Source organism: Notechis scutatus, unplaced genomic scaffold, assembly GCF_049901735.1.
Source record: "Notechis scutatus isolate UNSWTSFEM ecotype Mainland unplaced genomic scaffold, rNotScu1.2 NSCUSCF46, whole genome shotgun sequence".
Classification (NCBI taxonomy): domain Eukaryota; kingdom Metazoa; phylum Chordata; class Lepidosauria; order Squamata; family Elapidae; genus Notechis; species Notechis scutatus.
The window spans coordinates 11,651-39,027 of NW_028263157.1; the positions used below are offsets into that span (position 1 = coordinate 11,651).

The 27,377-nt window shown below is 38.7% G+C and overlaps 1 protein-coding gene across 1 annotated transcript in view; it reads left to right on the forward strand.

Annotated features, from left to right (window-relative positions):
* Positions 1-2,217: 2,217 nt before the first annotated feature.
* LOC148128496 (vomeronasal type-2 receptor 26-like) overlaps positions 2,218-27,377 on the forward strand; it is a 35,514-nt gene continuing 10,354 nt past the window's right edge. The window contains exons 1-7 of the mRNA XM_087948921.1: positions 2,218-2,281; positions 2,382-2,636; positions 3,750-4,038; positions 17,002-17,790; positions 21,069-21,195; positions 23,661-23,720; positions 24,933-25,160. Of these exons, the coding sequence (XP_087805047.1) occupies positions 2,416-2,636; positions 3,750-4,038; positions 17,002-17,790; positions 21,069-21,195; positions 23,661-23,720; positions 24,933-25,160 (1,714 nt within the window). The 5' untranslated portion in view covers positions 2,218-2,281; positions 2,382-2,415. The remainder of the gene's footprint in view (positions 2,282-2,381; positions 2,637-3,749; positions 4,039-17,001; positions 17,791-21,068; positions 21,196-23,660; positions 23,721-24,932; positions 25,161-27,377) is intronic.

The window sequence follows — 27,377 nt, forward strand, 5'->3', positions numbered from 1 at the left end:
CCTTTCCTATTTCTTCATCTGGATCTGCAGAGCTATAGCTCACAAAAGCCAAATCTGTCCAGAGTTTTGCAGTGTTAATTCAGTGCCAGAAAAATAAACACAGTTGGCTGATGCTTCAATTTAACATCTTTATAAACATAATAAGTAGATTTTACAGACCATTTCTAGATTTCTCCAACATGGAGCAAACTCAAACAGAAACATGTTTCAAGTTCAGAGCAGACCTCCAGTGCTCAGCAAGCAAGCAAGTTATTTTCTCTTTTACTTTAGTTCATCAGGCAAGCAAGATGAGAGAAGCAGTTTCATTTTCAACAGATAGACTCAGAGCTTCAGAGCTGCAGAGCTTAACAAAGAGCCATGCCTAAGCTACTTCTAGTTTCAATTTCCTAGGCTACTTCTAGTTTCCAAACAGTTCTCATTGGCTGACTTAGTTGCTATGCCTATTCACTGGCTGACCTTGTTACCATGCTCTATTCTAGTTCATGAATATACTCTGACAAAATCAATGTGCATCCCTTCCAGATAAGAAATGCAATTCCAAGACAAAACCTGACCCAGAGACATCAGGAACATAGGGACTCCCAAACACACCTACCAAGCACTTGGCAATCTTTGAGGGGAGGGATGGGGGAATTCTGGGGTGGGCTACTATGAGTTTGCATGAGTTTGGGTGATCCTCTAGCCGAGGTTCTGTGCAGTTCACTGAACCTGCAAATCCCACCCCTGGCTGGCTCCATCCACCCTGCCCCACCCCTCCCACCTCACCCCACCCATCCCAGGAGTCTCCATGTGGCCTATTTTGCATGCCAGGTAAGTGGAGGGCCTGCATGGAGGCTCAGGGAAGACAAAAAACGGACCTCCCAGAAGTTCTGGAAGGGCTTCCAGAGTGCCTCTGGAGCTCGGGGGAGGTGAAAATGCCTCCCCACCATGGTGGTGCAGGAGACCGACTAGGCCATGCCCACCATGGCCATGCCGATCCAGTAACCGGGCAGAGAACCTGTTGCTAAAATTTTTGGAGCCCAACCCTGGGTAAATTCTCAAAATATTCACAGATGAGTAGGCCAAAGAGGTATCACTCCACCATCAAAAAAAAAAAAAAAAAAAAAAGCTCCACAAGGTCCCCCTAAACCAGTTTCTGGGGGAATGTGGCATGAAATCGTGTCTCATCATGGACTATGTTGTGGGAATTGTCACCATGACAACTGTACACAGGATGCTGTATAAATAACCAACTTCAGAATATAAAGTTTTAAAATTTTAAAATCAGCTCCAATCAGGATTCATATATGGAGAAAAGAAAAGAACTGACTAGAAAAGAAAATCACAAACAGGCCCAATCTTTACTATTAGACAGGGTGTCAGGGTTCCGTCAATTGCCCTATTTAAATCATGAACCTCAAGCCAAACTTCAAAAGAATCCAAAAGATTTATTAGGAGCAACATGTTGACATTATCCCAGTTGAAGCCAACTCTGACACATGTGATTTACGGACACCTGTGACCCTGTTTCCCCCCTCTCCCCTGGATATGACATCAATCAGATTCTCCAACAAAGCATGTTCATAGGCTGGGCATCATCAATCACGTTCTCCAATGAAGGATTTTTATGGGCAGAAGATCAGGTAGCCTAGCTACAATCTTTGTAAGATATGTGTGGAATGTTCTTTTGGTCCCCCCTGCTTATGGTAACTCAAAAACAGGCATAGGGATTCTTTACAAGTTGACAGAGCGTTTAAGGATATTGATTACTTCCTTACTATTAGAAGACAGGCTGTACTTGAGTTTAGTGCTACTAACATAGAATGTCAACAAATTACATCATTCTGCATGATCTTCCCCAATGTTTTCTGGAGACAAGTTATCACATTGAAGGACAGGAGAAGTCAATTCCCTGGGTGTTGGATTATCTTTGTCCAGCATCACTTTCTGGACAAGGCCTGACAGGAAAGAATCAGAATCACTACACAACAATGCCTCTGAGGGTGGATCTGTGATTTTTCTCTAAGATGCTCTTCTCCAGCTACTCCTCTGGTAATGGAGTCCTGAAGAAATGTGGGGTCCCTAGAGGAGAAGTTACTTCTCACTGTGTAATTTTCAAATTTCTGGTCTCTGGGCCTCTTCTACTACTTCTCTGACTGTCTTTGAGATAAACAACAGACTGAAGCAACATGGAAGGGATCTTGCATTAGAAAAGGATAAATGCCTCAGTCAAACACAATATGGCACTGGTTTTGGTACAGGTATGGACTGTGTCCTTGAATGTACTTTCTCTTCTTTCCAGGTGAATCTTGGGTTATCTCTGTCTGAATCCAGAAAGTCACTAGAATTTCCACATTATAAAAGTGCTTTCAATTCATCTAACTTTTATTGTTCTTTCTTAGAAAGAAGAAGGGGTTTGATTCAGACCCATGAATTATGGACCTTCTGCTTGTGCTTCTGTTGCTGCTGGTGTCCCAGCCAATCTCTGGAAAGCTTAGAATGAAGTGCCCGTTGAGTTTCGAGCACCAGGATGAAAAAAAACCATGGAGCTATTACAGTCCAGGGGACCATATCATTAGTATCATCAACACTGGAACAAAGATATTGCGTACAATGATGTTGCCTTTCAACACGGCACCTCATTGTCAGTTTGAGTTGTAAGTCATTCACTGTAATGGAGTTTCATTCCCTTTATTTGCAGTTCTTATTCTTTTCTTCTTATTTCACTTATGCCTGTATTGTAGGACCTACCTTATTTCTTGAATTATTTTGATTTTCATTGCTTCCCTCTTTTGTCTCATTTTGTAGAAAAAAATCTTGAATCCAAAGATGAAGCAGGGGAAAAAAAGCTGAAAAAAGTCCAGATTCCATAACTTTCCTGCTCTAATCCTTAGTTCAATACCAAGTTTGGTTTCAAATAATTATTGAATGGACTGTACTTACCTCTTCCTAGCTCATGTTCATATTTTTACAACCTCTCATCCGTATTCAATGCCTGAAGATCCTGTGGTGGGATTCAATTTTTTTTACTACTGGTTTTGTGAGCGTGGCTTGGTGGCCATGGCTTGGTGGGCATGGCAGGGGAAAGATACTGCAAAATTTCCATTCCCACCCCACTCCAGAAAAAGGATATTATTAAATCTCCATTCCCTCCCCACTCCTGGGGGAAGGTTACTGCAAAATCCCCTCCCCCCCCCACCCCACTCACCTGCTTTCCAGTTCCGTTCACCTGTGCAGGGCAACAAAAGAAGACCCAGCCGATCAGCTGGAACTCAGGAGGCAGAGACTAGATGGAGGCTGGGCCACTCAGAGGTGGTATTTGCCAGTTCTTCAAACTACTCAAAATTTCCGCTACCAGTTCTCCAGATCTGGTCAGAAGCTGCTGAATACCACCTCTGGCCTGATTCTTGTAGGAACAGAGAATGACCTTATTTAAGAATTGCTTTTTTGGGTCATATATGAAACAGCTTCTTCCTATTATGTTAGTTCTATTTTAATGATTGAATGATTTTGAATCCTTGTTACTTGTCAGTTGAAAATTAGTTCTTCTACAAATAATTCGATTTGTGATTCTAAGCTTTAGTGGAAAGGTATCTCCATCTCTCCCCAACACTCATTAAAAGAATGAGCTGATGGGTAACTCTCATTTCCCTCTGGTTTTGGATCGGTATTGGCTTAAGGTTTGTGGTGACAAAGACCATTAAATTGAAAAAAATATGTTGCTTTTTCTCTTAATGATGATGTTTATAACATGCACCTTTTTATCTTAGTTTACCTTTTGATAAGTATAGACTGCTACGCTACATTTTTAATATTCAAGTGGTCAACAAGACTCCAAGGCTTCTGCAAAATCTCACACTTGGCTACAATATCCATGACAACTATTTGAACACACTTTTGACTTCAGATGCCTTGATGGACATGCTCTCAAGTGGAGAAGCCAACGTTCCCAATTACAGCTGTGGAAGGAAGGACAACATTTTGGCTCTTGTTGATGCAGCTACTTATGACATTTCCATCCAGATGTCAACATTAGGAGACACCTACAAAGTCCCTCAGGTTTGTATGTCTACTTTCCTATAGGTAAACTGAATGGAGTGGTGGGTCAGTATGTGATAGATGCCTTTGGAATTGAAGAACTGATTTCCATCATGGCCATTATATGTATATTGGGATTGGGATCTACAGTGTTTAGGAGGTAAGGATCAAAGCAATGATATCCTCTCATGACATTATCATCATTGATTATGGTTCTTTTGCTGCATATTTGATAATTCAAGGAGAGGTTCTCTATTCAATTGAAGCATCTTCTGTAGGAAAGGAAGGTGCTGCAGAGATGGGACATCATCTTTTGTACACAGTCTTAGCAAAAATAATATAATCCAAATGTATTATTTATTTGATTTGATTTGATATGTCAATCGCTTACAAGACAATAGGTATAAGTATAAACATGAGTAAGAATACAGGAAGTAGGTATGAATAAATGGGGACAATAGGACAGGGAAGGTAGGCATGATTGTGCCATTATGCACGCCCCTTAAAGACCTCTTAGGAAATGGAGTGAGGTCAATAGTGGATAGTTTGAGGTTAAAGGATTGGGGGATTAGAGCATGTTACAACAGAGTCAGGTAGTGCATTCCAGGCATTGACCACTCTGTTGCTGAAGTTGTACTTTCTGCAATCAAATTTGGACTGGTTAACATTGAGTTTGTATCTGTTGTGTGCTCTTGTATTGTTGTGGTTGAAGCTGAAGTAGTCATTGATTTGTCGGATATTGTCAGATAATTTTGTGTACTATGCTAAGTCCAACCATAGGCACATAGTTCAAGATTGTCCAAGTCCAAATTTCAAGCCTGGTGATATAGAGTATTCTGTTGCGAGCAGAGGAGTGTAGTCCTCTTCTCGTGAAATACTTCTGGACTCGCTCAATTGTATTAATGTCCAATATACAGTGTGGATTCCAGACAGATGAGCTGTATTCAAGTATTGGTCTAGCAAAGGTTTTTTATGCCCTAAGTTAGCAATTCTATATTTCCAGAGGAGAAGCTTTGTAAGATTAGATTTACAACTCTTAATGCCTTTTTGGCAATGCTGTTACAGTGAGCTCTGATGCTTAAGTCATTAGATATGAATACTCAGAGGTCCTTGACAGAGTGAAGGTCCTCAACAAGGTCATATCCACCTAGTTTGTATTTGGTGTACTGATTTTTTTTACCAATATGTAGGACAGAGCATTTGTTGGTCGAGATTTGGACTTGCCAATTGTTTGACCATTCAGACACATAATCAAGGTCACTTTGAAGGACAGTAGCATTGTCAGTGATGTTGAATAGTTTGACATCATCCGTGAAGAGGACGCAGTTGCTTATAAGGTGATCACAAAGGTCATTTCTATAGAGTATAAAGAACGCTGCCTTGGGGGACACCGCTGTTAACTGGAGCAGGGTTTGTTATAGCACTCCCTATTTTTACTATTTGTTGCCTTTTTGACAGGAATGCAGTAATCCACTTAGGAAGGGATCCGGAAATGCTGTAAGGGTTTAGTTTTAGCAGTAGTTTGTTATGTACCACTGAATCAAAAGCTTTGCAGAAACCTATGTAAATTGTGTCTATTGCTTTACCCTGGTCAAGTAGAGTGACAACTATACAATGTGTGTACAAAATGTTCTATGAGTTGAGGCATAGAGTAGTCCATATGTTTTTGCAGTATAGGAGTTGTAGATTGCAGGACAATTTTTTCTTGAAACCAAATTGTTTTTTGGAGAATAGGTTTTTTGACTCTAAGTGGAGGGTGATGAATTGGTTAATGATTGATTGCATGACTTTGCACATGACAAAACACAATGAGATTGGTCTGTCATTTTCAACCAGGCTGGGGTCACCTTTTTTGAAGATAGGGATGACTGTTGCTAAGGACCATAAGTTCGGTAAGGAGCTGGTTCTGAATGATATCTCATAAATAATTTTTAGGGGTTCTGCTGTGGCAGAGGAGAGCTTTTTAAAGAAGTATGCACATAATCCATTGGGGCCAATAGATAGGGATGGTTTTAGTTTTCGTAGTGCCTTTTCTACGTTATCTTCTGTAAAGTCAATATGTAGTAGATCCTTACAGTTAGTTGTGGTATGACTAGGAAATGTGGGGCATGAGCCATTGTTGTTTACAAAGTGTGATGACCCAGGGTGGGATACAAAAGCAACAAAGTCACAAAAGCAGGTGAAGTCCCTTTTATTCCTTCAACTTGGCTATAAAGGTCCAATTATCATTGACCAGAAAAAAAACTCCCCTATAAATAGTTGTGAAAAGGAAGAACTTCTGTTCAGATTCAAAATACATATAAATTATAAATAGAAAAAACAACAACACATTCCACACTGAAGAATTAATGAGACAAGGCAGGATAAGGACTTAAAGACGTCCACAGATATTGAAATACACGTACTGGGAAGGACGCCAGAACTCAGATAATAACTGACAGACTAGAAATATTTTCATACTTTGCTTCCAGCACTGGCCCATGTGCAGTTTGTCCTTTTAAAGAGTCCTCACAGCTGCAGGCAATTAAGGGGATCAAGGCCCTTTCCTCCCCCATAGACCACACCATTCATGTTGGCTGTTCCTCCTCTCCTTCAGGGTCAGATTCTAACAGGGGCATGAAACAAAGATTGAACTGACGAATCTGTTGAAGAGGTTGGCCTTAGCGGCTTCATTGCTGCAGTCTTTCCAATTTGGTCCTTTGTTGTGTGTTGTAAATTGTTGTTATAATGTTTTCAAATTTGGTGCCAAGACTCATATTGTAAATTTTTTGAATTAAAAAGTGCCAATTTAAGTTGTCAAATGCTTTCTCAGCATCTAAAAACATGAGTGCGGATTGTTTCTCCGGGTGGGCTTCATAATATTCTAGGACATCGATAACGGTTCTTAAATTGTTCTTTATTTGTCGGGACGGAAGAAATCCATTTTGATCTTCGTGGATATGTGGATTTAAAGCTTGTTTTGCTCTATTAGCTATGATAGAAGTAAATAATTTATAATCGGCATTTAAAAGTGAAATCGGTCTATAGTTGTTGATGTATCTATGATCTGCATCCTCCTTCGGGATTAGCAAAATCAGCGCCCCCCTCCACGAGTTCGGCATCTTGGCTGCCAGAAGTACCTCATTAAACACTTCCAGCATCAGTGGTCCTACTAGTTCCAATATTGCTTTATATAGTTCTGCCGGAATCCCATCTGGTCCTGGAGATTTGTTATTACTTTGATTCTCCGTTGCTGACTTCAATTCAGACCATGTAATATCTTTATTCAATAACTCTATCCATTCCTCTCCAATTACCTTGTCATTCGTCTCCTCTAAATAAGTTCTTATTTTATCTTCATTAACTTCCTCCTTTTTATATAATCTTTGAAAATAGTTGTAAATGATATCTTTTTTCTTCTCTATCTCATGTTGTAAGACATCTTTCTCATCCATTAGTTGGTGTATCAATCTCTTTTCTTTCACTTTTTTAAGTTTATGGGATAGCCATCTTCCTGGTTTATTTGCATGCTCAAAATAATTTTGTTTGGGCCTTTTCAAGTTAATTTCTATTTTATCTTGTTCAAGTAAGTTCAATTTATGTTTAATTGTTATTAACTGATTTTGTGTTCTCTGGTTCTTAGGGGATTTTTGTAGTTGTATTTCTAATTCTTTAATTTGTTGTTGGAATTTATATTGTTGGGCATGTATTCTTTTATTTCTCATGGCATTATAAGAGATTGTTGTTCCTCTTATAATTGCCTTCATTGTATCCCAAATATTTTGTTTCGTGGTTGCTTCATTATTATTTTCTTTTAGAAAATAATTTAATACCTCTTTCAGCTTCTTAATGTACTCTTCTTCGTTTATTAACTGAGTATTTAGTGTCCATCTTTTCTTTGTTTTTCTCCTATCTCTCCAAATTAATTGTATTGGGTTGTGGTCGGCCCATTCATTTGGTAGGATTTTAATTTCTTTTATTTCATTGGCCAATTCCCCATCCATCCAGGCCATATCTATTCTGGTCCAGATTTTGTGTGGATTTGAATAATATGTGAACTGTTTCTCTTCTGGGTTTAGTTTTCTCCATAAGTCTATTAAGTTTAATTCTTTCATCATGTCCTTACAGGGCATAGAAAATTCTCTTTTCCCTTTCTTGTTCTTATTCACATTACTATGGTCTTTTTGATGATCAGCAATGGAGTTGTAGTCGCCTATCATGCAGATATTCCTTTTTTCGAAACCTATTATTTTCTGATGGGGATCTTTAAAAAATTTCCCTTGTTCTTCATTTGACGCGTAGATTGCTACCAATAAAAATGTAATATGATTAATCCAAATTTGTATAACCAGAGTTCTTCCTTCCGGATCCGACCAGGTTAGTTCTGCTTTTACATCATCTTTCACAAATATTGCAATTCCTTTCTTTTTATGTTTGTCTGCTGGTGCTGTAAAGAGTTTTCCAAGTTTCAGGCAAATTAAATATCTTTCATCCTTTTTCCTAATGTGTGTTTCTTGTAGGCATATTATGTCGGCGTTTTGTCTAATTAATTTAGTTAATATCCTTTTCCTTTTAGATGTTGAATTTAAACCATTTATATTAATGGAGAGTAGTTTCTTTCCTATCTCCATTTATCTAGGTCTGTTTAGTTTTTTGTCTAGTGGTAATTCGGTTTTCTTCTTGCTGTTGTTGTGAGATTGGTTTTTTTCTCCCTGTTAGGGATAACATTGTTTACCCTAACTGTTTTGGGTAAAGATAATAAAATGATGAATCATGGTTTGTCAGATAAAGTGTATGTGACTTTAAGCTAAAGGAATGTAATTAAGGGTGCAGCTGTAAAAGTACTATATAAGCAGCAAGGCACTCTCTGGCTCTTACTGGCTGGCTTATTGAAGACTGCATTCTTGCTGGATCGGGGAGGAGAAGAAGTGTTGGATTACTTTGAAGATATTTCTCAACGGAGAGAAGATAAGTTTTGGACAGATTTATTATATGTGTACTGACACTGGCTATTCGACACGGACTTTGCAATTAGAGTATCCTCGACAAGACTTGACTGAATTTGGTATATGACTAATGGACTGTTTATAATGACTATGTTATAATTCTTAAATGGAATAAATTATAATTTTGATAGCACAAGCGTATCTGTATTTTTACTGCGTGTTAACGAGAAGGCTTATCTCACACATTTACCTGTCTTCCTATCTGACTTCGCTGTACATTCTGTTTAGTTTGTTTTCCTTAACACCCGTTGGGGAATCCAGGCTTAACACTCCCTGGTTGTGGTTTATCGTTCCCTAAATTTTGAGGAAGTCCTTCTTTTTGGTTTCTATGGTGATTACGTTCATCCTGTGGTTTCCTTTTAGTTTCCTCCTTGGTGTATTGGTTATCCGTGCCTATTAGCTGATCATGAAAGTCTTGGGCCTGTTCTATAGAATCTATTTTGATTTTTCTCTCTTTCCAAGTTATTAACATCCCTTCCGGGATTAACCATTTAAAAGGAGTTTCTTTTTTATTTAAATAATTGGCCAAAAATTTATAATCCTGTCTTATGACCCTCACTTTCCTTGGGATTTGTTTTAGGATCGTAATCTCTTTACCTCTATATGTTATTGTTTCTTCTCTGGACATTTTAAGAATTAGGTCTCTCACACACCTCCTTGTGAAACGAATATGAATTTCTCTCAGGCAGTTATGACGTCTAGCATAACTTGTGCTGACCCTATACACCTCGTCAAATTCTTTGATTAGATCGTCTTTTTCTTTCCCTAACCATTCAGCCAATAGTTCTGCCATTAATTGTTCTAGTTCTTCATTTTTCGCTTCTACCACATTTTGAAACCTTAAATATGCCGCTGCTTTATCCATTTCGAGGTGGACCAGGGAGTCTTTGGTTTCTCTAGTTACATTTCTAAATTCCTCCTCTATCCTTTCAAAGTTTGTCTCCATCCGTTCTGTCCTACTCTCTATTTCTCTTATCTTAACTTCGTTTTTCTCCATAGCCTGTTGCAAGGACCCTATCTTATCCTCCACCTTAAGTAAATCTGCTTTCATTTCCACTTTAAGCTTTCCCATCTCATCTTTTAATTCGCTAATGTCCGCTCTGGTTTCTTTGTGATTCTTAATCATTATTTCTTGCATCTTAGACTGCTTCTTGCAAGGATAGTAGGATAGCTTGTATATTAACGTTAGAGACATTGGACTGTTTTTCCCCTATTAGAGATTCTTCAATGGTTTTTTGGATTGTTGGTGAGGCAGAAGTTAAAGTAGTTGTTAGGGTCGGGGTGGTCTTCCTTCCCGATTTCAAAGCCATAGTTGTCGTGGAGGTCATCTCTCTTAATATTTGTTTTTGTTGTTGCACTATATTGGATATATTGTCCCAGATCACCATTCAGTGTTTAACTCCTAAAATAAAAATTCTATTCTAATACTTCAATCAAATATATAGATAGGCAGTCTGTACACCTATATTATAAAAGGTTGTCTAATAATATATAATAATCTTTATAATTAATATATATACTGAATATCAATATTAATCACCAATAATCCATCAAATCCAACCCAGTTACTCCTTTAAGAATTAATCTTAAGTATTCTAAGTAATCTAAATCAACACTATTTTTCACTCTTTGTTGTTACTATTTAAGACAATCAAATCAATTGTCATTGAAATCTATAAGGACAATATACCTTTTCTTTCTTTCCTTTGAGTAGGTAAATTTATCAGACTTTTTAAGGGGTTAAGATAGGAAGAAGAAGGGCTGAAACAATGGGGAAAGAGAAGAGAGAAAAGTTTACCTTAATTTCAGGCAGTCAATAAGCAAGGGGCTAAAAATAGTAAAAATAGTGCCCAAATGGTATTATTAAAGTATTACCAAATAGAAATTCCAACAAATAAAGAAATGTGATAGGAGAAAAAATAAAAAAATAAACTTTATAATCATTCTTCAAGCTAAAGGTTTAAGTTTTGAGTTTCTTCCCAGCACTCCGGGGAGCGAATGGTATAATGTGCTGACTAATCGCAATAAGAAGTCAATCCTTCCCAGCCTTCTGTTGGTCTCTTCCTCCTTCCTCCTTTTCCTTCTTTCCCCTTCCCGGTTTTGAGTTCAATGTACAAATCTCCTTCACCTATTACTCCCTCAAAAATCCAATAGTCATCTCTTCTTGATCGCTTAACAATCTGTCCTCCCGAATTTATTAAATAAAGTCAATAATCCCATTGAGCTCAGTTCAGTTCAGTTCACTTTCAGTGCCACAATTTTTCCTCCTCTGTCACCTCCTTCTTCTCAAATATTGTCAAAAAGTTAATCCCAAATGCCAAATCACTCACAAATTCAAGTCTCCAATCTCCTGGTTTCTGATGTTCTTCCTCTCTCCCCAGGGGTTTCCCTTTCAAAAGCTGTAATCCACACTTTGCTCTAATGATCACGCCTTTCTGCTCGCATTTGTCACACTTTCACTTTTCAAGCTGCTTTTCTGGCCGCTTTTCTCTCCTGCTTCCACAAAGTGCTGCTCACAACCAGGAAGAGAAATCTCTCACCCCACTGTCATTCTTCAATCTTCAATCTTCAATATTGTATTAAGCTCTTTCAACACCTTTTCCTGCTCCGATTTTGCAGGCTGTCACTATCTTGCTTAGTCACCTCAGTGGCAGACCGGACTCTGGAGCCGCCATGAACTGGAAGCTGGCTCTTCCGTGCTGGGCTCAGGAGCTCTTCTCTTCGTTACCAGGGGGTTGCCTACCCCTACCCTGTAACTCGAGATTCTCCTATACTGACACGAACCTCTCCGGGGTTTGTGTATCCCCTGGGGATCTCTCCAGACGCTAGAGAAGGTAACCGAAAACCGCAGCAGTCTTCTCCACCTCTGCACGTCCCTGTCCTGCCACCGGAAATCTCCCAATTTGGTCCTTTTAGGGGTGGGATGGTTCTTGAGTCTTTATGTTTGGTGTTTACAAAATTGTAGAAGATGTGGGTAGATTTTGTACGTAGGAGGTTTTCCTCTTGTTTGCAGAAGTAATTTGTGCATTCTGCCTTTATCTGTTAGCATAAGGTGCTGTATTGGTTTTTAAACTTTGCTACATAGCTAGTTTTGTTTTTACATGATTTTTTTATTATTGAAGTTTCCTTATTGTTATGGGTAATTTGTTTTTTGTCTTTGTTTTTTGGGGTTACTAATGGTACACATAGTTTAATGACTCTTTAAGTTCAAGCAAGAATGCATTATAATGGTCTTCTGTAGTATTACAGTTAGACAACAGAATGTGCCAATCAAGAGATGATAGGTCAGCATCTATGAGATCATAGTTGGCTTTTTTGAAATGGTATTTTGGGGATCCATCATTATGATTTTTTTTTTAGAGCGTAAATTGAGACAAAAGTCAATCATACTGTGGTCACTGTTTGAAAAGGGTTCTTGTATTTGTAGGCTATATATTGAGTTTGAGCTGTTGCAGAAGATGAGGTGAAGGCAGTTGTTGAGTCTAGTGTTGTTAGTTACTAATTGATCCAGTCCCACTGTAGTAACGGCATTGTACAGGGTTGCATGGGTTCGGATGTACATTCATTTAGGGTCCAATCTATAAGTGGTAGATTGAAATCACCAAGGAAAATAAGGCGCAAGAGGCAGCCCACATCAGCAGTGAAGTTAGTTTATTTTCATGAACTATGTCATAATCAGGGACTCTGTAGCATAGTAAGAAGCAGATAGTGGTATTTAAGGACAGTTCACAAACGATGGTCTCTGGAAGAGCAAGCTCCTATGTAATTTGAATCTTTCTTAGATTTAGGGATTTTTTATAGAAGGTAGCAACTCCACCTCCTCTATGGATTTCACGATCTGACTGATAAACGTGATATTCTCTGACTGTGGTAATGGAGTCTGGAAAAGATTCATTCAACCATGTCTCACAGACAAATATAATGTTGAATGTGGCTGTGCTTAGTAAGATGAGGAATTCATGTATTTTGTTTGTGAGGCTTCTTGCATTGAGCAATTTGCATTTTAGATAGTAGTGGGTCTGGAGGAAGTAAGGGGTGTGCATGCCTAATGTTAGATGTTGAGGTGATTGTTATTGGGATGTAAATTGAAGGTCTTGCTTTTGATACATTCTGTATGGTAGTCAATGTATAAGTTAGTATTTCCTTGTTCTTGGAGACTTTTGAGCTCAGAGCGTGGTTCACGGGACCATACACATTGCTATAAGTTTAGGGAGAGAATGGAGATTCTTATGGTTGGTGTTGCTCTTGGTGAGTGAATTTATTGTGTATAATTTATCTTATATGTACCTGATGAAAACACATAATGTACGTCTTATGAATTCACAGGGATCACTGTCGTTAATCAACCACTTTATTTTAAAAATTACAAGCAGGTTAGCCAACCTGTTAAATATTTTTTTACCTTAAAGTGTTCATGATGAAATTCATCATAAATGGCTTGAAGAGCAATATAGCTCCTGTGAAAGACTTTCTGCCAGCTGAACTATTCAAAAATTTTTCTGAGAGTTCAAACCCCTTTAATGCTCCAAATTTCCCCAAACCTCTTATGTTCTGGGCAAGTCCCAGAGCAAAGAGTGCACACACAGACACACACACATGGCAGCCTTTGCCTGCAGACAGTCCAGCAAAGGAACAGGGAAATGAGTCCATGAAGCAAGGAACAAACAATGAATCCATGAACCAAGAAAGAAGCAATGAGTCCATGAAGCAAGGAACAAACAATGAGTCCTGCAAACTCCAAATGTCTTCGATGGCACACAAAACTCTATAAATTCAGTGTTTGTTCCCCCAAAATGCCCTCCCTGCAGTGTCTCCTTAAATTTCAATCCTTTAGGTGTGCCTTGTGAAGAGGGGCGGGGTGCTCTCCGGCCAAGCAGTTGAGTCAGCCTTTGCTGTTCCCACCTTCTGTCCACTCTCCAGGCTCGGAGATCAGGAGGGGGCAGTCTTTCTTCATTGCCTGAGCTCCGTCGCACCTCATTTCCAATGCTTGCCCTCTCTCAGTCATCCTGCCCCTGTTCCTCCATGCTAACAAGCCATGCAAATCCTGAAGGGCCCTGGGCTGCCTCATTATGGTCCTTCCCACATTCCTCTGAAGCCAACAAAGCCACCCCCTCAATCTCTGTTGGCTCCAGTTCCGGCTGGTCCTCCTCTGCAGATTCAGGCTTCGATGGGGCCATGATAATTTTTCCTAATGATACTGTCCTCTATTAGCAGGTTCATTTACACATATTAATAGTTCCTTCTAACCTTCAGTTGGGTTTAAGATGGCAGTTGTATATATATCATTAATCAATTTAGCCCTTGCATGCGTAATAGGCTCTTCCAACCACCTCCCACTTGTAATTAACCCTGTTTTTTTGCTTCAGTCATGTTGGTCAAAGGAGGTTTATTTTTTCTTGATGTTTCCTCCCTTGTCAGACTCAGCCTAGAATGCTTATCTCTAAGAGGTGATGTTAACCTGCCATTTGTTGCTTTGCTCATGACCTTGTCATCGGCCCGGCTTGTTCTTCATAATTCCTGTCTGTTATAGCTTGAAGCAGTTCTGCTGGGCTCCTCTGTATTTGAACAGGCCTGGCTGTGCCTTCATAGGATAAATCCACATGCTCAGGGATGGGGGTGGAGGGGGCATCAATCCCTGCTGCCCGATGGGAAGAGGTCTCTGCTCCTCTGGCAGGGTCTTTCCTCTTGTCTCAGTGCTTGGTAGGCCAGTGGTAGTTTGACATGCCTATTCATCATGTACTCTGGTCTGTAGCTGCTTGGGTTGTTTCCTCTATGTAATTGCTTGCACAGTCACTACAGTTGATGTGGTAAACCACTGAAGATGTCTCCTCCTTGGGTAGTGTTTCCCTGGGGCCCATCACTCTCATTCTTAGAGTTTGGTCCAGTTTGTGCTGCTTTAAGCTACAACAGACAGGAATAATGAAGAATGAGCTGGGTCAACCACAAGGTCACCAGCAAAGCAACAAATTGCAATAGCTGGCAGGTTAACATCACCTCTTAGAGGTAAGCATTCTAGGCTGGGTCTGACAAGGGAGGAAACAACAACAAAAGATAAGCCTCCTTTGACCAACATGACCAAAGCAAAAACAGGGTTAATTACAAGTGGGAGGCAGTTAGAAGGGCCTATTACATGTCCAAGGGCTAAATTGATTAATGATATATAAAGCCATAGATCTCTGTAATGGCAATGATGATGTCAGCAGAGGCATTGTATAATAAATATAATTTTAGTTCCAGGGAGCGCAAGATGCCTGTTTCTTCTTTACAAGTATACCCATCAGTCTAATAGACATTGTGGCTAAAATCCTCAGATCCTCTTGAGTAGAGTTGAGAGTGGGTAGATGAACAAAGAATTTTTGCTGAAGAACAAGCAAGCTTTAGACTGTGTTTTGCCTAACCAAGGGCACTTAGCATCTAGTCCTCAATGAAACTACATCTACACTGAGGGAAGCATGCAGTGAGGTACCTCAAGATTCTGTCTTAGGCACAGTGCTCGATTATTGGTGTTACATTAAATATATGGAAACTGACAGACTCCCAAAACCTGTGTATTAGAAGTGACAATTAAAGAAGAGACAATTTCAATGAAAGATATGTGGTCTTCCTGTTTCTTGAGCAACTGGAAAAGAAGCTAAAATGTTTGCTGTCCAGAGAAATCAGATATTGAAGCAGAGAAAGATGCAAACATGTTCAATAAGGATGGCATATTGAAATGAATGCTGCTCTAAAAATGTACTTCCAAATTGGCAAGTATCTTGGTGCAGAAATGCCTGGATACCTTAAGGTGGTATTTATTCAAGCAGGATATGAGCACTGGATAGAAAGGTTAAAAATGGAAGATCTAATCAAGACACTTGTAATGAAGAGACTTGTATATGCTGAGTTCTGGAGACAGACAAAACACATCTATTATTTGAATATAAATCATATAAGAAAGAGATCAGTATCTTGGACCCCAGATTAGAACATTTAGATCCTTATAATATAATAAATATTTCCTGTTTGGTCAAATTTTTTTAAAAATACATTCAATATTGATCTTTATTTGAACAAAATATTTCAGTGTCCATCTGGATATGTGGGTCGGAGGTGCGGATTGATAGAGAAATATGATTTGTATTCTTTATTCTTATTCTTTTGAACTCATTTTCTTTTATACTCTTAATACATACTGTCTTATTAATGTTATGTTTTTTATTCTTTATTTTCATAAGGATTAATGGCTAATCAACAACAAACTATTTCAAGAAGTTCATGAAATTGTTGTCATGCCCCTATCAGAGTCTGAATCAGAGGAGGAAGACGAACAGCTGACAGGAGGGGGAGTGTGGCTCCATTGGCTATGGAGGAAACTGGGGAAGGGCAAAGTCCAGCTGGGCAGAGCAGGGAAGATATAGAACAAGGAGAGAGAATTCAGAGGAAAACCCAGGCCCACCCCCTTTTCATCCTAGGGCATGCAGGGAGGAATGGAGAAGAGAGCAATGTGGGTTGTGTGGCTTGTAGGGGAGGAAAGGATCCTGATTCCTTTCATTAGTCACACCTGGGAATGAAAGTGTAAAAGAACTGAATGCTGACTGAAGCAACTGCCTGAGCAAATGTGACTTTATCCTGTGTTGTCTTTGCTTATCTGTGTTCCTGGCATCTTCCCAAACGTTTGAGTTTTCCTGTGCCTTTACATCTGGAATTCTTGCTCCTGTCCTGCCAAATAAATTACCTCAGTTTGGCTTGATTGGATTTATAGTTACAGTTTTTGTTGACCATGTTTTGGACTTGATTCTCTAAAATCAAAGGCTGTTCCTGGGAGAGTTTCTCTCCAGCCAGAAGGTAACTTGGACATTGGAGGCAAAGTTGGAGTTAATAAAGGGACTCTAATTGATTATCTGACTGTGTTTCCTTTGTGCCGTGCCCCGGGTCATCACAATTGTATTTCTTTAAAGCTAATATTTTGGAATTGATCTGACCCCAAATATAACGCAGCATTCTTTATTGTTTTTTTCAGATCAATTTTGAATTATTTTCAGATTTGCTGAATGATAAAAGTCAATTGCCCTTTTATCACAGTTTTTACCCCAAAAAAGGGATCCTCTACCCAGGAATTGTCCGAGTGCTCCTCCATTTCAGATGGACCCTGGTTGGTCTCTTTGCTCCAGACACAGAAAATGGAGAGAATTTCATGAGGGCTATTACTCCTTTGCTTGTCAGGAATGGAATTTGTGTTGTTGTATCACAACAATTCTCAACAACTCGACTTACAGTACCTCATGGTGATTTCCTCTCTAAGTGGAGACAAGTCAATGTCTATATTCATTACATAGAACATGGTGCTGCTTTGGACAGAATTCTTCCTTTTCATTTCATACTTAGGCGTTTGCCTGGATACATTGAAAGGAAAGTCTGGATCACAACACTCTTTTCACTTTATCCACTGAGTGACCACAGAGCTCTCAAATATGTGAATAGTATCTGGACTGTTGATTTTGAGAGAAAAAAGGGGCCAATAAAGGATGCCTTTATACCCTATTTCTTTGTGGAACCACCCTTTGGGCACCAGTCATTTCTCTGCTCTTTTTCAAAGCATGTTTTTTCTGTCAAAGGCCGGAAAAGATGCACTGAGAAATCACCACTGGGGATAAAAGAGAAAAAAAGAAGGGTGTGGAATTCCCACCATTGTTATAGTGCAATTATGACTCTGGTCCATGTTTTGAATGCTGCCTATTCCTCCATATCCATGAGGAGAAGGAAGAAGAGGAAAGGGAGTTTGGGGGCTCCAAAGCTGCAGCCGTGGCAGGTATGGGGTCTTGACAAGGATCCATTAATCTTAATTCTGGTTAGGAAGAAATAACAAGGAGAAGAAGGGAAACCATATCAACCTATTTGTATTAATGGGACTACAAGTTTGGCCAATCTAATCACTTAAGCAAGAATGTTCACAAGAACAGGAACTATGACATAGTTTGATATTAAACACGGCTAATTTAAAAATGACACATGCATATTAAAATAACTTTCTGTAGGTAATTTGTGATTAATATCATGGAATTTTACCTTCATAGATTTGATGGAGCCCTTTAGATCATGTAGTCCAACCCCTCTTTTCTGCAGAAACCCCAGTAAAAACTTTTCTGAATAAAATGCATTAAGATTGTTATAATGATAAGATATATAAGATTGAGTAGTTTTTAATATGAATGTAATCATAGCAAGAAATATATACTAATTATAAATATTTGCACAAGATATATGTAACCAGATGACAAACTTAATTAATTGAAAGATGGATTTGTAGTAAAATAAAATAAAAAATGGTGTAAAAACATCTGACTGATGGCTTCTCAGTCTTCAGTTATTCTCCCCCTAAGAGCTTTTATTAGTTGGAAAATATGTCCCTAAACTCCTTCTGATTTTCTGCTTCAGTAGACCAACATGGCTCTGTTGTTCCTTCTTCGTTTTCCTCAATGCTAAAAAAAGCTCCTCCTCAGTTCCACAATCTGTTAAAAATATGTAATCAGAAAAAAAGGAAGAGCCCATAACAATATAAAAAGAGAAACTCAGATAGGATTCACCCTAAATTCCCAGGTTGTAAAAATAATAGGTGGGGCACTTGTACCTCCAGACATGCATAGTGGCCTTGCATCACAAGATGAGTAGCATATAAATTTGATGATGATGATGTAGACCAGGGTTGTTAAACTCAAGGCCCACGGTATGTTTAGTCTGGCCTGTGCGGCTAGCTTGGAACTATCAAAGGATCAGTCCTCGGTGCCTCTAGCAGCTAAAATGGGCTGTGTGCAGCCCCCTGCAACTTATTTTTACCCTCCATGGCCTCCTGAAGCACTCTGCCAGCCAAAAACAGGCTGGAAAACAGCCCAAAATAGGCCAGAAAACAGGCTAACATGGGCTGAAAATGGGCTGAAAATTGGCCAAAAAAGGGCCAACAAAGGGCCAAAAGCCAGTCTGAAAACGGGCTGGAAAACGGGCTGAAAAAGGGCTGAAAAAGTCCTGAAGGGGCCAAAACAGGGTGAAATGGGTCAAAAACCAGGCCGAAAATTGGGGAAAAAAATGGGGCCGAAAACAGCTAGCAGAGTGCTGCAGGAGGCCATGAAGGGTTAAAACGAGGTGCAGGGGGACTATGTGCGAACCGCATACATCCCATTTTAACTGGCAGGTTGCCGCAGGAGGCATCCATCCTGTGCCCCTCCCCCCACCAGCCTGTGAAGAACTACAATGCTGATTCAGCCCTTGAAGAAATCCAGTTTGACACCTCGGATGTAGACAAATAGATGGACAGACAGACAGATAATATTTTCTTAATGTAGCCATAAGGCACAATTAGCTCATCTGGATGTATTTACAATGTGATCCATCTGGGAGAAGATTCGCCTGGCAACATTCTTGACAATCCATTCTTTATAACAAGCACCCGTTGTTGTCAAGGAATTTATGAATATTCTCTTTCTTTGTGCAGTTTATTGATGATTTAGAAGGTTTCTTATAATTGACAAATTTTGTCAATGATATTGTTTTCAAAACATATATTGTCAATATATGATTGACAAATTTTGCTGAACCTTTCTTTTTCATTTTTGAAGATAGTGGTTAAACCTATTCTACCAACTAAGGATATTTGCAACTTAGACCTCTGTGAAATGAGAACAAAGGGAAAATTAACCAAGTTTACTGCTTTTAAAATACCTGGATGTTCCCATTCTAGTTCCATCCTTTTCTGGAGAAGAATGAGCTTTGCAATTTTTCTGAATTCAAACTGTACTTGGACCAAAATGGAGATTTAAAGGCTGATCTGAGTATCTTTAGCTGGGTGTTTCTCCCCAAAAAGAATGCCATGAAAAACAAACTAGTGACTGTTGAAGAAGAGAGAATGATTATCAACCAAGATCATCTCTCATGGCTAAAGTTGCACAACAGGGTAAGAGAAATATTGGTGTCTTTTCCAAAGGCTTCTGACCAATTTCGTTGGGCTAAGCCTATGCACCCTGGCTCAGTGTTGAAATGGAGAAGCTGCATGCGAATGGTAAGAGAGGGCTAATTCCTCAAGTGCTAGAGATTGTATTTGTATTTATTTATTTGATTTATCAATTGCTTACAAGATAATAGGTTTAAGTATATACATAGTTATGAATACATGAAATGGATACATATAAGAAAAATAAAAGAAACAATAGGACAGGGACAGTAGGCACGTTGGTGCACTTATGCACACCCCCTCCTGACCTCTTAAGAAAGGGGTGAGGTCAATAGTAGACAGTCTAAGGTTAAAGTTTTTGGAGTTAGGGGAAGAAACCAGAGTCAGGTAGAGTATTCCAGACATTGACCACTCTGTTGCTGAGCTCGTATTTCCTGCAATCAAGTTTGATGTGATTAACCTTGAGTTTGTATCTATTGTGTGATCTTGTGTTGTTATGGTTGAAGCTGAAGTATTAACAGTATTCATTGACACTGTGATCCACTTCTTCCTTGTCTTCAAATAGCAATCAAGAACACAAATTTATTGACCAGTGCCTGAATTCAAGTTTGGACTGAGGTCCTTTTGTTCTACTTGGTAATAAGTTTGGAAGTAAGATTTACCTTGGGGCCAGTGTCCCATAGAAAAGCAGAGCACAAAGTTTCTAAGAAACCCAGACCTGGGTAGAGTTATCTACTCCAATCTTTCATCCCACTGGGATAGTGAAATTGGCCTTCTGTTTCAATGAAGGAGGTCCAAGAATTTGGGAAGAAATTCTGGAATGAAAATGAGCTCAAAATTTAACTAATAACAAATATGGATTGATTTTTCCAAGCCAGTTGTTGTTACCTAATTGTAGTTCTTCAATAGAAAGGACCTTCTCTTGGATACCTAGCTGGGCCTTAGAAATCCCCCCCTCCTACTTTCTGCAGCAAAAGATTCCTGACTTACACTTTCTGAGGGACATGTTCTCATGACTTCACCTCTACCTCATATCATAATAGTTCTAGAAACTCAGCGGTCACTTTTATTTCAAGAGTATGTCAGCATGTCAGGATGGTTAATGCTAACATATTTACTTTGGCATTCCTTGTTTTTCTGCTTAGTCTCTGCCTGAGTCCAAATGTGTGGAAAAATGTCATCCTGGATTTGTCAAGCAGAAGCGAGAAGGAGAGCCATTTTGCTGCTATGACTGTGTTCCTTGTCCCGAGGGGACCATCTCCACTCAGGAAGGTGGGTGACACCAAAGAAAAAAAAATTTTTTAATTATCATAAAAGTGATAATTAAAGGACAGAATGAATCTCAACTGATTTTTTATTTATTTTCAAACTGCATGATTTCTCATCCAAATGAAAAATAGTAAAGACCTTGATAGGGATTAGAGAGCATGGCATATTGGACAAGTTTTGCTACTGCCAGAGAAAATACTGCTTTTTAGTTTGCATCTATCCTTCCACATTTGTCTTTCTTGGAACATCTGGGTTCTTTAAAATTTAGAGAATTAGGTCCACTTCCTGGAAGGATTATTGCAATACTCTCTACATGGGCCATCTCTTGTGGATCACTGGAAGGTATACTGGTCCACGATGAGGTGGTATGGACAGTTATGGGTGCATCTCATCACACCGATATTTCCACTTGTCCCAGTAGTCATTCCACACTATTTGCAAGTTCTTACTTTTTTCTTCCAGCCAACTAGATTTCACAAGAGAGGCATCCTCTGAGTCCAGTATGGTTTTGGATCCATCTGGAAGGATCCAATAAATGTGCCTTCTAAGATGAACTGATTCATTATTTACTTCTAATAACCTGAGTTACCATGAAAATTCTGTGGAATACACAAGAAATCACATTGGTCCTAGGATTGTCCCCAGTGTCATAATTGTTAGCTCTGTATGGTTTAGAAAATGATGGACTTCCTATCTTCTTTTTGAGCAGTTATTTTTTTTTTGAAAAACAATTTTATTGGTTTTTAAAGACAAACAAAACAAACAAAACATAAAAACATCCAGCTTTCTTTCATAAATATACAAGCAGTGTGTCGGTTGGTTTACCAGTTTTTTGTGCATCCATTTCGTAGTCTCAATTACAGTTACATTACATAATAACTCATATTATCAATTAGAAATTAAATAACTTGGTATCACTATTAAACAATCATTTGACTATAATTTTATTCATTCATACTTTGCGAGATAACTATAATTTACTTTTAGTTTATTTTATAACAAATCATATAATCATACCAAATCTATCCTAAAAACTTATTATAGATATGATATCAAAAAAAAAAAGAAAAAGAAATATATCTTTATATATTCATTATTTCCTAGAATTCTTGATATTCTATTATTGTATTTTATTATCTAACCATTGGTAGAAAAGGTCCCAAATTTTATAAAATTGTTTATCCTCTTGTTCTCTAATTTCAAATGGCAATCTACTCATTTCAGCACATTCCAATATTTTCTTAATAATTTCTTCCTGCGATGGTATTTTCTCATTTTTCCAATTTTTAGCAAATACAATCCTAGCCACTGTTAATACATTTACAATCAGGTATCTCAAGTCTTTACTATATGTATCAGGTAAGATTCCCAATAAAAAGATCTCTGGTTTCAAGTCTATGTGTTTCTTTGTCATTTTTTCCAACCACATGCGAATTTTAATCCAATATTTTCTAGCGTCCTCACAAGTCCACCACATATGGTAATATGAGCCAGGTATCTGATGACATTTCCAGCATTTTTCGGATTTGTTCTTGAACATTCTTGCTATTCTTGTCAGGGGAAAGTGCCACCTGTAAAACATCTTATACAAATTTTCTTTATATGCTGTTGACATTGTCATTTTATAATTTTGAGACCACAATTTTGCCATTTCTCTAAATCGATCCCATATCCAAAATTCTTCCCCCAAGCAATCATAGTTTCTTTAACTTGTTCTTCCTCTAGCTTAATTTCCAATAAATAACCATATAATTTTTTAATCATCTTTTCATCAGTACCTCTCAAAATCTTATCTAAATCAGTCAATTTATCATAGAATCCTTCTGTTTTGAAATCTTCATCATACCTTGAATGTATTTGCGCATATGAAAACCAATTCATCTTTATACCTTGTTCCTCTAAATTTTGCATCGATTTAAGTTCACCCTTTTCATCCAATATTTCCCCATATCTAACTGTTTGTTCCTTCTTATAAATTATAGGATAGGAAAGTGCTTCAATAGTCGATAACCAAACTGGAATTTTCAAATAACATTGTTTTTTAATCTTCTCCCAATTTAACCGCAAAGACTCCCGTATATGATGTCTTCTAAAATAGCCCTGTGTTTTAGTTCCCTTATACCATAAAAAAGCATGCCAGCCCAACAAAAAATCATGTCCTTCTAGTGTCAACAATCTAGTCTTTCTTAATGTTATCCATTCCTTGGCCCACATCAAATTTGCAGCTTGATAGTACAACTCCCAATTTGGCAAACCAAATCCTCCTCTAATTCTAGCATCTTGTAAAAGTTTTAACTTTATTCTCGCTTTCTTACCTTGCCATACATACTTCAACACAATTTTATTTAAATCTTCAAAATAGTCTTTTCCAAGCCTAATTGGTATTGTATCAGCTGTTATCCCTAAAGATGTTACTTGAAATGTGAAGGGCAGAATGTTAAAGAAATATTGTTTTTTGGTTTTCTCAGATACCGAAAAATGCACCAAGTGTCCAGATGATCAATATCCAAATGAGGAACAAGTCCAATGTATCCTGAAAGTTATAACCTTCCTGTCTTATGAAGAAGATCTGGGCATCATCCTTGTCTCTTTTGCCTTACTTTTCTTCCTAACTACAGTCCTTTTCTTAATTATATTCATTCAATACCGAGAAACTCCTATTGTTAAAGCCAACAACCGGAACCTCTCTTACATCCTCCTGGTCTCCCTCCTGCTTTGCTTCTTGTCTCCTCTTCTCTTCATTGGTCAACCAAGAAAAGCCACTTGCCTTCTCCGACAAACAGTTTTCAGCATTGTCTTCTCAATTACCATTTCTTCTCTTTTGGCCAAGACAATCATGGTGATGCTCTCTTTCCTTGCTACAAAACCAGGCAATCGGGTAAAGAGATGGTTGGGAAAGAGCTTGTCCCACTCCACCATCCTTTCTTGTTCTGCTGTCCAAATAATCATCTGTTCCATCTGGCTGGGAGTTTTTCCCCCATTCATTGATGCTGATCTCCACTCCCAGCCTGAAGAGATCATCCTTCAATGCAACGAAGTCTCCGTTGTCATGTTCTACATCACCCTCAGCTACCTGGGCTTCCTAGCTGCCATCTGTTTCACAGTGGCTTTCCTGGGCAGGAATCTTCCTGGGGCTTTCAATGAAGCCAAACTGATCACCTTCAGCATGCTGGTCTTCTGCAGTGTCTGGATGACATTTGTGCCCTCTTACCTGAGCACCAAAGGGAAATACATGGTGGCTGTGCAGGTCTTCTCCATCTTGGCCTCCAGTGCTGGTCTACTGGGCTGCATCTTTATCCCCAAGATCTACATTATCATTTTGAGGCCAGACTTGAATACAAAAGAGAAGCTTATGAGCAGAAGAAATGTAAAAATGTGAAATAGAAGAATTTTGACTTTCAAAATTTTCAAAGAGTCCAACCCTTGATTATGATTAGTCGGACAATAATTCTTGTCCAGAAAATTGCAAGATGTTCATTTAACTCTTTTGAGTAGGCCAGTTATTATATATACCCTGTGCCCTTAGCTGAGCTGTGAAATGCCCCACCAAGATATTTTAAACATGATATTTGTACAATGAGAATTTTGTTGATATACCAGAAATAATTGTATAATTGCAGGGGGCTGTAATAATGCCATTATTTTAGTTGTATTATAGTTTATCTGCAATTGTGGTAGTTTGTCATACTGGACTCAAGATCTCAACATCATCAACACAATACTGCATTCTAAATTAATAGGCCCCAATTTGTGTGTATTGGAAGAAAGGTTTCCAACTCCATCTCCACAGGGCTGCGTCTTGAGTCTGCCATTGTTCACGTTGATGATCCATGACTGCTATGCCAAATCTGCTATGAATCATAATGTGAAGTATGTGGATGACACTGCAGTAGTGGGTCTTGTCTGGTATGACAATGAAGATGCTTATAGGAAAGAGGTGAAAGCTTTGATGGACTGGTGCAATAAAAGTAACCTGGTTCTAAATGTTAGTAGTATAGAATAGAATTCTTTATTGGCCAAGTATGATTGGAGACACAAAGAATTTGTCTTGGTGCTTATGCTCTCAGTGTACATAAAGAAAAGATACATTCATCAAGAGTCAAGAATAATAAGGTACAACACTTAATGATAGTCATAGTGTACAATAAGCAATCAAATCATACTAGGAAACAGTCAATATAAATTGTAAGGATACAAGTGACAAAGTTACAGTCATATAGTCACAAGTGGGAGGGGATAGGTGACAGGAACGATGAGAAGATTAATAGTAATAGTTGTGCAGACTTTGTAAATAGTTGGACAGAGTTGAGGGAATTATTTGTTTAGCAGAGTGGTGGTGTTGGGAAAAAGCTGTCCTTGTGTTTAGTTGTTCTGGTGTGCAGTGCTCTATTGCATTGTTTTGAGGGTTGGAGTTGAAACAGTTTATGTCTGGGATGTGAGCGGTCTGTAAATATTTTCACAACCCTCTTTTTGACTCATGCAGTATACAGGTCCTCGATGGAAGGCAGGTTGGTAGTAGTTGTTTTTTTCTGCAGTCCTGATTACTCTGTGAAGTCTGTGTCTGTCTTGTTGGGTTGCAGAACATTAAGTAAAACAAATATTAGAAAGAGCCGCCATAGTCATACTGATTGTTTATACTCTTCTTAAAAGCTTTCAGTGATGGAGCACCCACAATTTCCAAAGGCAAAAAGATATTGGACTAAAATACATACTTGGTTAGAAAAAATGATAAAGCAACATATAGATTTGAAACCAGAAATATTCCTGCTGGGTATACTACCAGAACACTATAATAAAGGGAATACATACTTAATTTTGGTTGTAGTAATGGCAGCAAGAATAGTGTTTGCACAACAATGGAAACATTAATTTGATTAAGGGACTGGAGACTAAAACATATGAAGAATGGTTACAGGAAGTGGGCATGGCTAGTCTAGGGAAGAGAAGGACCAGGGAAGACTTGATAGCAGTGTTCCAATATTTGAGGGGCTGCCACAGTGAGGAAGGGGTCAAGCTATATTCTAAAGCACCAGAAGTCCAGACAAGGAACAATGGATGCAAATTGAACAAGGAGAGATTTAACCTAGATGGACTCGCAACTGGAGGACAAACCGTATTCAACAAGTAGTCCTTAATGTGTCTAAGTCTACATGGATGGAACTAAGCAGTGGGGTGCCACAAGGTTCTGTCTTAGGCTCAGTACTCTTCAATATCTTTATTAACGACTTAGATGAGGGAATAGAAGGGGAACTTACCAAATTTGCAGATGATACTAAGCTGGCAGGAATAGCTAACACCCAAAAAGATTGGCTCAAGATCAAAATGGATCTTGACAGACTAGAACACTGGGCCATATCTAACAAAATGAAATTCAATGTAGAGAAAAGTAAAGTCCTACACTTAGGCACGAAAAACCAAAAGTACATGTATAGACTGGGTGAAACCAGGCTTAATAGCAGTAACTGTGAGAGGGATCTTGGAGTCTTAGTGGACAACCAGCTAAATATGAGCCAGCAGTGTGCAGCAGCAGCCAAAAAATCTAATGCAATCCTAAATTGTATTAACCGAGGGATACAATCAAGATCAAGGGAAGTACTAATACCACTCTATAAAGCCTTAGTAAGGCCACACCTACTGCATCCAGTTTAGTTCACCCCATTACAAAAAAGATGTTGACACTCTAGGAAGAGTACAGAGAATAGCATCCAGGATGATTAGGGGACTGGAGACTAAAACATATGAAGAACGGTTACAGGAACTGGGCTTGGCTAGTCTAGTAAAGAGAAGGACCAGGGGAGACATGATAGCAGTCTTCCAATATTTGAGGGGCTGCCATAGAGAGGAAGGGGTCAAGCTATTTTCTAAAGCACCTGTAGGCCAGACAAGGAATAATGGGTGGAAACTGATCAAGGAAAGATTCAACCTGGAAATAAGGAGAAACTTTCTGACAGTGAGAACAATCAACCAATGGAATGGCTTACCCTTAGAAGTTGTGGGAGCACCATCACTTGAGACCTTCAAGAAGAGATTGGACTGCCATTTGTCAGAAATAGTGTAGGGTCTCCTGCTTGGGCGGGAGGTTGGACTAGATGACCTACAAGGTCCCTTCTGCTAGGAATGTAAGTCACCTAACAGTTGGGTTGGGAATATATAAACCAGGATAGATATTTTAATACTGTCTCTTT